Source organism: Pungitius pungitius, chromosome 6 (genome assembly GCF_949316345.1).
Source record: "Pungitius pungitius chromosome 6, fPunPun2.1, whole genome shotgun sequence".
NCBI lineage: Eukaryota > Metazoa > Chordata > Actinopteri > Perciformes > Gasterosteidae > Pungitius > Pungitius pungitius.
In genome coordinates, this window is record NC_084905.1 from 9663026 (window position 1) to 9675971 (window position 12946).

At 41.4% G+C, this 12946-nt stretch overlaps 1 protein-coding gene across 1 annotated transcript in view; it reads left to right on the forward strand.

Moving 5' to 3' along the window:
• Positions 1–12946, forward strand: part of LOC119195596 (uncharacterized) — a 42329-nt gene that overhangs the window by 17893 nt on the left and 11490 nt on the right. Inside the window, 6 exon segments of the mRNA XM_062562985.1 lie at positions 721–810; positions 912–978; positions 3142–3662; positions 9514–9573; positions 9961–10064; positions 11655–12534. Of these exon segments, the coding sequence (XP_062418969.1) occupies positions 721–810; positions 912–978; positions 3142–3662; positions 9514–9573; positions 9961–10064; positions 11655–12534 (1722 nt within the window).

The window sequence follows — 12946 nt, forward strand, 5'->3', positions numbered from 1 at the left end:
AGCTTAACGCGGTTTTGCTTTACGTGTGGTCGGTGTTTGGAGTTTTTAAAGGTCGCGGACCTGACGGAAACTCCAGACATACTGCATCATTGCGTTCAATATTTTAACGAGGGCAACTCGTACGCTGTAATCGTGGACATGATGTCAAGTCAACACGGTGTAAACATCAGCTTGAGGACTCTTAAAAGTAAACTGAACGAAGCCGGGTTGTACTGCAGAACCATGAACTCCACAACCAATGACAATTTAAAAACACCGTGCTCAACACTTTCCGTCACTTCCGGTATTTGGTACATTCCCTTTCCGTGAAGAAACTGTCCTTTGCAATTTGTTTTATAAAATGTTAATTTGTTTTAAAAAATGTTAATTTGTTTAAAAAAATAATAATTTGTTAAAAAATATATATATTTTTTTTTTCAAAATGTTAATTTGTTTTGCAAAATGTTAATTTGTTTTCCAAAATGTTAATTTGTCACGAGCTTTGTAAAAGTCTTTCATTCTTTGTAATTTTGCTTTGCACTTCAGGGCCACCGTAAGTCATGGAACACTGTGAAAACTAGAAGACTCAAAACAGCTTCACGCACAAACAGCTTAACTTAAGCTTAAGCTTAAGTCTTAACAGCGTCAGCTACACTCATCACACACTACTACTACTACTATTAATATATATTGATATGTTCCACTCATTATTATTGATGCCTTTCTATATTTTCTGTATAGGATAGCCTTATAAAAGAAAATGTGTGCACTGCTCTGAACATCAACATCCCAGAGCTTCAACTGGTCGACAGTGACTTCCCTACTGATGATGTAAGACACAGACACCTATCTATCTGTCCATTATTGTTATTCCCTCATTCATCTTGTTGCATTTACCGTTCTTCCTCTTGCATTTACTCTCTCCTCACCAGTACAGTCCTGCATTTTGGAGAAATAGTTTCCACTCCAGGAGCCTGAGGCCTGCCCCTTCAATTGAGAGTAAGATAAAACCCCAATTACGATGTGTTCGTTAATGTCTTTTGTCCCCCCGCCAAATCCATTTGCATTTGTGGGTGTCTATGTTTGGCTTACAAAGCCATGAGATGGCAAGCTGTAATAATAAAAACAAAAATAATCATAAGATGCGAGGAGAAAAACAGAAACAAATAGAGCTGTGTGCTTTGGAATTACTTTATTCTTTATCTCAAATGATTTTGTGTTGCACAAATTATCATGACACATCAGCAAAAGAAAACATAATGTCTGTTGATATGGTTAATGTGTTAGCAAACATTTTCCCATGCACATAATCAACCTTGAGCGGAATAAATATTAATTTGTCGTACTCGTGTTCACTCAATCAGCTTGATAATAATTTTGAGCTCTATTCTTGGTTCCCACCAACTCCCGAAATGTCTTTTAGCTGCTTAACACTCCACTATGATCACCAGCTGGAAGAAGGATGTCCAATGGAGGAAAAAATGACAAATTTGCATCTCACAAGGTGTTAAAAAACAGTCATGGAGTCTTAAAATTAAAACAATTTAGGCCCATAAACTATATATATATAAATAGTACAAACTTGCACCCAAAAAAGTTTTCATTTAAACTCATGACTGGCTATAAAAAACAGACTTGATTGAATACTGATGTCTTTTTATGACCTATGGATCTCTTTCTACATATAGTCATCAGATCCAATCAGATTACAGTAAAATCAGAAAAATTGATTTAGAAGTAACAATTAATGACTTTTGTGGCAAAAACATTTTCCACTTTTTGGTCTGTCATCAACGAGGTTTGTTGTTCACTTGTTGCTTGGAATGTATTGTTGAAGATATGCTGTTTGTTTATTGTTCTTAAGTGTTACTCCACCGTTGCGTGCTGCCACAGAATGAAGCTGAATTCAAACACGATATTTGCCGTAACCCGTTTCTCCGGGCTATGTTCCATGCCCACCAACTTAAAGGAGCACCTGCCAAGGTGCAAAATGAAACTCATTCATAGTTATAAACCAGCAAACACACGCGATAGAGCCTCAAAGCCCCATTTCGTGACCTCGGACATACAGCCTTAAAGAATACATTGGAGAAATATATTTTTGATAATATATAATCATTCAAAAGTTTAATCAAAAAATAAGTATGATTCCAATGACCAGAACTTTTTGAATATCCCCCCACGATAACCACAAAATGTTTTGTTACTGTTATCTACGAGCCCTCAGACGTTGCAACACAAAATAGAATGGTTATAAATATATTATTTATATTAAATTCATAATTGATGTTGGTCATTACAGCTGACATGGTGTAACACATATTTACAACCCTGTTTATTTACCCCCTTTTTAAATGTTTTTTCTCATTTACTTGCTTATTCCTCACAATAAAAAAAAAATCAGAACAGTTACAACGCAATAGGCTGGGAACCCCTTTGTTATGCCGTCAATGTGATGGTACAACAACAATATACTTAAATCTGTTCAGCCACTACAGCCTTCAGGAACAAATTAACTCAGGTATAAATCTACCTCTTATTGCACGTCCCTCATTTGTCCTCTTGTCCTGCTACTGTGGGACCACTCCCTAGTGGACACAAAGCCGTCTTTGGCCAATTGGAGCATGGCCTGTTTACTTTCACATCACTGACTTTCACCCTAGGAGAGATGAGATGGGGGGAAGATGGAGGGGATGACGAGGAACCATGGGGTGGGCGGGATTTGGTGCACTCTAGCTCCCGACCCCCAAACCCTGCTGCTTTTGTTTGATTGGGCGATTTATTTGGTAAAATAATACATTAAATTATCAAATACTCACTATTGTTTAGGGTTTTCAGTCATAAAAAGACCAGTATTTTCCCCCAAATTGTGCCTTTTATTTCTAAATTTGCATTTCTCACAAGGGAACTTGAAAAGCAAAAGCAATGTAGATTTATTTACATCATAGTAAATAGTCATTTGACAGCCCCCCCCCCCCCCCCCTTTCTCCTTGTTACCATTTTCACGCCCCTCCATTCCCCCCTATGTCTTTCCCATGCAGCTTGCCCTAGATACAGTGCATTTGAGCAAAAAGTATACTGACTGCATGGGCTGGATACTCCCTTCATCACCATCCTTACTCGTAGTGTCTCCTCTCATCAGTCACACTGCTTAACTCTCAGGCTTCCTGGATGCAGACTGGGAGCAGCAGACCAGGGACGGAGGAACAGCGAGACAGAGTGCAGGAGGCGCTGGAGAGGAAGAAGGAAGAAGGTCTAGCCTCTCACTGTTGCCGATAGCAACCCCGCTGTCAGTCAGGTTTTTGAGCCCCTCCCCCTCCCTCTCCCCGACCCCCTCCCCCTTGGGTCTGATGGGGAGGAGGCGGAGGGAGGGGGAGGTGGCGGTAGCGGATGGTGCAGCAGCAATATCAGGAGCATCGTTCATTCCTCCTCCCGTTCTCCCCCTCCTGCACTCCGTCTCCACTCGAGCTGCAGGCGAGGAGGCTGCCGGCCGGGGCGGCTCACCCAGACGACAGGCTCCCTTCCCAGGCTGCGGCCGTAGCCCAGTCCCCCTCCCCGGCTCTGGATCCCCCACTTTTCCCATGGATCCTCTACCCACCCAGGGACAGATTCTAAGGCATTACACCGCCTCCCGTCCAAGGCCACGACGCACACACACACAGCCCCCCTCCTCCAGGCCTCAGGTAAGAACACACACACACACACCTATAAAGACCTAACACTTACCAATGGACACACAAACAAAATGCAGCAGGATGAAGCGAGAGATGGATGAAGGATAGAGGGAAGGGTAGTTTAAGTTGGAAGCTAATGGCACGAATACACAGGGATCCCAGAGGAGGAAACAATGGAAATGGAGGAAACACCACAGTGGAAAAAGTACATAGAGCTCATATGACTAGGATGCTTAGCAAAATATCGACCTTGTCTATCTATCCTTCTATATATCCTCTGTGTTGCTTTCATTTCTCAGATGCTGTAGTAATAATGGTAGCCATCTTTCTCTTTGCATTCTCTCGCTACATGTAGTCGTGCTCAGTGAAGTGTGTGTGTGTATGTGTGTGTGTGTGTGTGTGTGTGTGTGTGAATAAGCATCATTTTGGGAGTGGTGTTCCCTGGGTTCTTCTCTCTCTCTCTCACTCACTCAGTTATTAATGTTTTCATATTATTGGGGGTCTCTTTTTCTATGCTTCAACTATGATAATGGAAGATGTCTGTTCATCTGCAGTGACCTTGTGTGTGCAGATTGCATCTTGTGTAGGATTTCTTTTATTGAAAGAGATACATGATGTAGAAGAGTGAATCATTTACTTTTTGGGGAATTGACTTTAATGTAAATTGTCAGCTAATTGAATCAACTTGCTAACTGTAGTTCTTTTTTCACAACAAATGTATACTGTTCTCCCACTGTTTCTCCCGGCTATGTTCCATGCCCACCAACTTAAAGGAGCACCTGCCAAGGTGCAAAATGAAACTCATTCATAGTTATAAACCAGCAAACACACGCAATAGAGCCTCAAAGCCCCATTTCGTGACCTCGGACATACAGCCTTAAAGAATACATTGGAGAAATATATTTTTGATAATATATAATCATTCAAAAGTTTAATCAAAAAATAAGTATGATTCCAATGACCAGAACTTTTTGAATATCCCCCCACGATAAACACAAAATGTTTTGTTACTGTTTTCTACGAGCCCTCAGACGTTGCAACACAAAATAGAATGGTTATAAATATATTATTTATATTAGATTCATAATTGATGTTGGTCATTACAGCTGACGTGGTGTAACACATATTTACAGCCCTGTTTGTTTAACAAATGTATACTGTATGGCGTAATGTGTAGCCTTTTAGCAGGCTAGCTTGATTCAAGAAGGGCTACCTTCTAGCACGCTGGCTTGAGCTAGCTTCAGTTGGCAGTTTAACTTGACTTCAACATTATTTCATCCTAAAGGAGGAAGTGAGAGTAGGGGCATCTGTCAACATTCATGATGTCATTATTCATGAAAGCTCTGAGAAATACATACTTTTGCAAAAGATGACATGAACATTTGCTACCGTAAATCAATACTTTTTTCCCACGTTTTGAACCCTACACTACGGTGCGGCGAATGTATCATTTTTTACGGGCTGGCGCGCAAGAGAAAGACGGACAAGTTACGGGCAACATTCATGTCATAATCTTGCAATTAATGAATCAATGGCGAGACGTTGGAGACGGCAATGAGAAGAACTCCGGCACGACGACTCTTCGTCAGCAGTCGTTTCTCTGCCGCGTGGACACCTGCAGCTTATATACAAGTGCGGCTTATATATGTAGACATCTTTTTTTTTTGTTCTAAATTTCCCTCTATAGTCCGGAATGAAAATGGTGGGAGTATCATTTGTTGTAGACTTTCTTTAGCTGGATGATGCCTGTAAGAATCACGTACAGCCAGACATTTTACCACCAGAAAAAATAAAGAGATTTTATTTCAGCAAATTAAGCATTACATTGTCGCTTCACCATCAGTCTATTCTGTCAGTGATAGTTAAAGTTATGAGTTATACGTTTTTTTTTCTTATTTCGACAGTAGCTTGAAAGAGATAAAAGGTTCCGTTCTCAGATAATAATGTATATGATTTCCTTCATATACAAAAATACACAAGTCCTACACACAAATTTTGATTTGATACAAATAACATTACCTATTTGGGGGAAAAAGCAACTCAGCATGTTGAACTGAGGCTGTTAGCAAAAAGTGATTTTTGCAAGATACGTTTCTTTAAGCCTCTACCATTGCGGAAACATTTGTGCTGCTAAAAACTCCTCACTACACTATTACAATTTGGGGCCAAAATATTAACACAACAACATTTTTCACAACTTGTATTGTATATCTATATCTATAATTATATTACCACATACAAAATCTAATACTGATATATTGCCCACTTATCGACTGCATCATATGAACTGTCCAGCCAGCAGACCGTCTCTATTACTACTGTTGGTGACTGAAATTTTATCATGGATGTCTCTCTGCATTGTGACAAAAAACACTTGGAGGTACATGTGTCACCCTGAAAATAAGATATTTCAAAATACATCAGCAATGGACAGTCACATAACAAGGTGGTAACCTCATTTTTAGTGTTACATGTACCAGGATTGGTACCAAGTATGCAGATAATGTGATTCTGTAAACAGAACACACACATGACACACAGCTCTTTCACTTCTTGGTCATTGCGCTTCGCTCCGCAGAATTGACATATTTATTTAACATATTCACAATAAAGTGCAAAACATGGTAAACTACTTCTTAACAGTCTTTTACAATATCACAGGAAATGTTCAGAGCCAACCTACAGTACTCTGGGTGGATGTGACGGCGTGGCGCCATTTTTGCTAGCGCGGCACACCGAACAATAAACTAGACATACACACAAACACTCATAGATACAGTTACAGACGTTCATATGCTGGCAAGCTAAACGCCAAAACAATACCTCCATCCAAACAAAGTCATTCATTACTTATTATTTTCCTCACCCACCTGTAAACAGAACACACAAATGACACACAGCTCTTTCACTTCTTGGTCATTGCGCTTCGCTCCGCAGAATGAGGAAACGTCACTCACAACGTAGTGGTCGTAAACTGCTCCACTGCCGCGAAACCTGTCTATAGCGACATGGAGCGCCACTCTGCCCCCTGCTGGCTATAGGGTGTAATGTACACGCAATACAACTAATAATAACAGTTTCAGTTACATACATTTACATGGAATATACTGTAGGCCTACTCTATACTGTTTGTTACCAAACACATTGACACACATGTGTAAACACATTGGTGGGCGTCACATTAGCATTTCTGGAAGGCTTGGAGTGGGCAAAGAGGAAAAAGGCTGTCAGGTATTAAATAACCAAAACACGGTACTAATATAATACACTAGAAAGGTCCCTGATTACATGGGGGGCATTTTTTGGACACATCTGCCACAACCAAATGTGGAGAATGACATCAACCACGTAGGGCAAAGCACTTCTGAGGCGGATGCAGATCATATAATAGGCTTATCCACTCTCTAGGAGAGATTCAGGACCTCCAGTATTCAGAGAAAGTGTTGCGAGTCATTTTCAGCCCCAACTTGTCAAATACCATCACTTGATCAGCAACCCTAAGCTTCAAACTAAAGCAAGCGAGGGTCCCCTCTAGCATCGGTGTTGGACATGTCCAGGCCCGGTGTGTCTATCATTAGATCATATTTTCAGCATAATCTTTACTGCTCACAGAAAACCTACAGTTTTCACACCAATGTTTGCAATGTAAACTGCCAACTTGATTTGTTTACCGCCAACCACTCTAAGAACTTTATACCGCATGTCATGAGTGGTAAAACAGATCATAAAGCTTACTGTTCGGATCATTTCACGGATCAAAAGTTGGAGCAGCACAGAAGAAAAAAGGGAGCAAATATAACTTTTAACATTGCTGACCCTTGAATCTTGAAAAATAAGGTCAGTTGGTGACAATACAGTCTTCCAACAAGGAAGTCAATTGTAACATGATCTTTTTCCACTGTTTTCCTGCAACACAGATGTCCCCAGCCCATCTGCTGCCTGGTAAAGCTTCACCTTCACCTGCTGCCCAGTCAGGGCTGGCTGCCGGGTGGGCAGATGTCACTTTATGTATCAGCCCATCGTACGTATGGTGTGTGTACAGGCTGGTTTGTGTGTGTGTGTGTGTGTGTGTGTGTGTGTGTGTGTGTGTGGAGAAAGCTGTGTTGCCTCATGGTTTCAAGTGTGTGTGTTTATGTGCGTGGGTGTATTTTTTGTGCGTGTGAGAAAGAGACAGAGAGAGAGAGTCTGTAGGCCAACAATGGTGTGCCGTGTTGGCATGTAGCTCATGGAGACAGGTGGCTGCAACAGAGATGGCAATGGATAAGACAGAGACATTTCATCCTTCAGAAAAATACTGTGTTCACCAATAGGAAGAGGACCCATTGTTATGACTTTGCAGCTTTCAGGTGGTATTGCAAGCACTTATTTTGGCTACCGATTTAGTTTTAGTCTTGACAAAAGAGTAGATTATTTAGCCATTTGCTTATTGTTAGTTTTACTTTTTAGACTTGTTGCGTGTTTAATTGACTGCCTTGAAGGATGATGGAAAATGTGAGGGGAGGGTTTTGAAAGGCATTGAACAACCATCAGAGCTGTACTTTGGTAGTTCAGGGATGGGGACTTAACCACAACACTTTGGTGGGGCCTCTGGATGTGTTCAATTACTACGGTTACAGGTGCTGCCCTCAGCTGTGGCGAGCTTAATAAACAATGACCTGTTTAACCACAATGTAATGTTTCAAACACACAGTCATAGTCACTCTACTGGTAATAAACCACAGTAATTTGGTCCCAGGTACATGCCAACATTCTGAAATGACAGCACTTGTTTTCTTGTCTTATCTTATTTCTGTACCATCAATCTATTGAGCTTTTATCTCATCCTGCTATGAATGAGTACAAAATTGCTTGGTGATATCCTCACGTAATGAGTGTTATCAAGCATGAAACGTTTGGCAAAGATTTGATTAAGTTCCAAAATCAAAATTTTGGCATGGAAATGGGTTCAGTCCTGAACTTCCAAGACATTTTGGGCAGATTGGTTAATGACATAGTACTTCATCAAAAAATGTGTGTAAGATGGGAGCCCCTTAATGTCCATTCATTAAAAATGCACGGTCACGTCACGGTCACGGTCTTACAAACATTCTGAGCTGATTTGAAGTTGATTGCATAAAGTTCTCTAAGAAGATTCTGAAAACCGCAAACAACGGCAAAGAGCTGAATTTCGGGGTATAATCCATTATGTAATTTGATGATGCTAGGTTAAATGGTTTGGAAGTTATGTGCCAATATCTTCTAAACAACAAGTTATACACAATTTTGAGGGGATCTGAGAGATTTTTTGTAGAACTGAAGTAGCCGGACGAATATCCAATTTCAAGGAAATGGGACTTCATGAGGAAGGGGTGTTGTTGGTCTAACTTCGAATGGGTGGCTAAAGAGTCTTAGGTGGTGGCTTCCCTAAAAATGCACCCAAAGAGGAACAACAGGAACAAAAAGAACATAGTCGGGTGCTCGGGCATTAATACGTTTTCTGCTTTTTGGATTTGAAGTTGAAGTTAAAATATTATTTACACATCCTAACGGTCAATGCTTAGTCCATAGCAACTTCAGCGGGTCCATTTATCAGCACTCATCACAACGGTTACACTTATTCCGCTTTTTTATTCTTAGATAAATCATGTGATCGCATTTGTGTGTGTCTGTCTGTGCTTGTGTCCCTGAGTGATTGTGCACCTCTGTGTGTCTCCACAGCTAGTGATAACACAGCTGTGGAGAGTGCATGACCCACATCAGCTACTCTGTAGACAGGCGATTAAAAACAGCAAACTAAACGTCCATTGTACAGCTAAGTGCGTAGCGGGGCAAACAGTGTGCTTCCTTTAATTGTTTGGACGGTGTGTCTTTTGTCTATTAGAACTGCCTGGACACACACTGGAGTACCTCTCAGTCGCTAGGCTTCCAAGCTGAATATAAGGTGATGATTTATGTTAGAATAAATAATATTTATGTAGTATAAGTACTGTTTCATTGTATTGTTTGACATGACATACCCCTGAAATACCCATCACAACATAGTGGATTTTAAAATAATCCTGTTCTAACAAGATGGAAAACTTACATTGACAATCAGTTTATTCTAAAATGTTAGCTAATTCCTTTAAAACATGTAGAACTTTAAGCTATGTCCTTAATGACTGATATTAAGCAACATAACAACTTTGCTCCTTGTCAACTGAATAAAAACATTCCCGTTTGTGGATGAAATTTGGGGCGTCAAAGTAATAATGATGTTGGCTGTTGCACACACACACAATGCAATATCTGCATTCTGAATGCTATTTTGTTGTGATTTTTGTTTAAGGAGCCGAGTACAAAGGTGGAAAATGAGGCCAGTGAAGCGATGGGCCGAGTGGATGAAGGAGTAGAGGAGTTCTTCACAAAGAAAATCATTCCTGACCATGCACTGTGAGTTAGGCACATGCACTTACAAACTGAACCACAAACACATTTTCTCCAATAAAAACAGCAGTATACTGGGGATGAAATATCCACATCTACTAATTGAGATCAGTTGTCTTGGGAATGGGTCAAGAGTGCCGCAAGATTCTTAAGTCCTATTTTTGATAGCATTTAATTAACCTGCCACCACTCACGAGTGCCGGTTTTTCATAGTAACAAAACACACCTTGAGTTTAAGAATCTTTAGTAAGCGTCAGAGTAAGCAATGGAAAGATTTGAATTGAATTCATTTTTGACCCTTTTAATAATCAATATTCATTGATAGGTGAGCATATAGCGTCTTCTTATATCGTTTGTATTTTGTTTAATCAGGAAGGCAAAACCTCTCTGGAAAACTAAAGAAACAAATGTGTATTGTGTGTGTGTGTCCCTGTTCCTCTATGTATAGAACGCATGCTGAATGTTTTATAGTGTTTAACAAATCCCTCGTCCGTTCAGTTTAATACCACATAAACATACATACCTTGTGTGAGTTTTCTGTTTCAGTTCACTAAACACAGAGTGATTAAGGTGGTTGTATTTCTTCATATGGTTATATATATATAAGTTGCACACTGGGAATGCATTAATTTGCTTTTCACTGTGACCCTATCCACTTGATGTCCTTTTGACTCTATAGCAGTGTCTAGAAGTAGTAAACTCACTATGTGACAATCAAAATGGTTCCACATTTGCTTTTTCCAACAGTATCTTCATTAGTGGTTCAAGCATCATCACATAACTCATTACACAAGTTGTCTAGGGATGGTAACCCTCATGTTTATTAATTCAGGTTTACCTGACCTGCTTTCTAACATAGTTCCTAAATGAAATACAGTGTGTGTAGTGTAATCACACCCAATGTAGTATGAAGTGTCACACTTAAAGTATGAGCATTGATTACTTCTAAATGTCCTGCTATTGGCGTTCATCTCAGCATTTTCTACTTCACCCTTTGTCAACAACAGCCACCAAGCAAAAGCATCAGCACAGAATTCACTCCCCAAATCATAATCTTCTAATGTAAGTAGGGAGAAAACATGATTTGAAGCCTGAAACTGTTCCATCCTCAAACAGTGCAGGCAGCAGCTAAAATAGCAGCATATCTTCCTGCATATTTATGGTCTTTATACAACATTGGGGATAGTTTACCCGACAATGATGATGCAAGGACGAATAGTTGGGAGGAAACACCAGTCTCATTATGTAAATATAATGACCCCCCTCCCTCTCACAAACACAACTAACTAACTCACTAACCAGCCCTGTAACATTTACTGGCTGCAAAACAGGAAGGAAGCCCATTGCTATTGTGGCAGATATTGTGCTGCAGACCAAAGGGTCGTCAGACTAACCAACTGGCCCACATCTCCGTGGCAGGCCTCTACTGAAGCAGGAAGTAGTGCTCACTCAGAGATGTTTTTGCACTGTGGGCTGTTTGCATGACCCTTGTTGATGTGTACCTGAAGCAGCATGTGTCTTGAGTCCTATAGCAGTTATTGTAGTACTGAGTGTCTCTTCTTGTCTGTTGCTCTTTCTGCTGTCTCCCTGCTGCAGAAAAGGCCGGTGGGAGGAGTCAATCCCTGCCCCAGCCACTCCCTCAGAATCAAGCTCCACCCCCTCAGCATCAACCCCCCTTTCCTCTTCGTCTGACAATATCACCCCCTCCACCACCACCACCTCCACTGTCCTCTCTCCCTCCTTTCCACATATTGACATATCCCTCACATCCACTGATGTTTCACTCCTCTCTACATCCTCCACTTCCCCCACCCTCTCTTCTGTCCCGAACACCAACACCACACTTCCCAACAAAAACATCAAGAAAAAGTTTGGCGACTTCTTTGCCTTCAAGAGGTCTCGGGCCGGCCGAGCCAGCAAGGCAGGAGGGGGAGAGGGAGGAGGAGGAGGAGAGGGGGTGAAGGTCAAAAGGACCTCCATTGCAGACCTCATTCGACCCCTTCGCGAGGCTAAAGAAAGGGAGAGGGAGAGAGAAAAGGGGAGAGGGGCAAGGTCAGTGGAGGATGCTAACGTTTCTAATGATGCCGCCACCACAGAAGGAATCTACGCCACCGGCCAACATCTTGCAGGCGATGCCAGGGGAATGATGCCGCCTGCCACGACATTAACCACGCCGACGGCTTCCAGTGAGACTACTTCCTCTTCCTTCCCCACCGACACCATGAGCCCCGACGCCACCGCCACAACACTTTCCAACCTGCAAGAAGAGGCAGGTCACACCCATAGTCCCCTGGTCACCTCCCCTCTAACGGAGCAGGAGAGGACCGATGTGCAGATGAAGGAGATGAAGTTGGCAGGGACTGCGTATGGAGAGAGGAGATTGAAGGTAACCAAGAGGTCACTGAGAGAGGGCAAGAGCCAGAGTCTCATACTGCTGACGGGATTAGAGCCTGAGGACAAGGATGGCAGACATAAGGTCAGTTTGATGATGCTCTGAACGCACTCACAGTCGGGTCATCTCATCAAAGAAGGCTCGGGCAATTCTTAGGTTTTGCTGGGAACCAGGCACTGAATTAGAGACATTCAGATACAGGCGCTTGATCTGCACCAAAGATCTGAGGCAATGACAGGGAGAGCACTTGGCATCATGGGAAAGAGAGAAGTAAATTAAACATTAATTGAAACATTAAAAACAGACATCACAACAATAAACAAGCTTAAAACGGAATGAAAGTTGCCATGCAGTTAACGAAATGAATAGTAAATAACATCCACTCCATCCTTGAGTCTAGTTTAATTAAAGGCAGAAGCAAACAGAAAAATCTTCAGTCTTAATTTGAAGCCGCTGAGAGTCTCAGCAGACCTGCAGCCTTCTGGGAGTTTGTTCC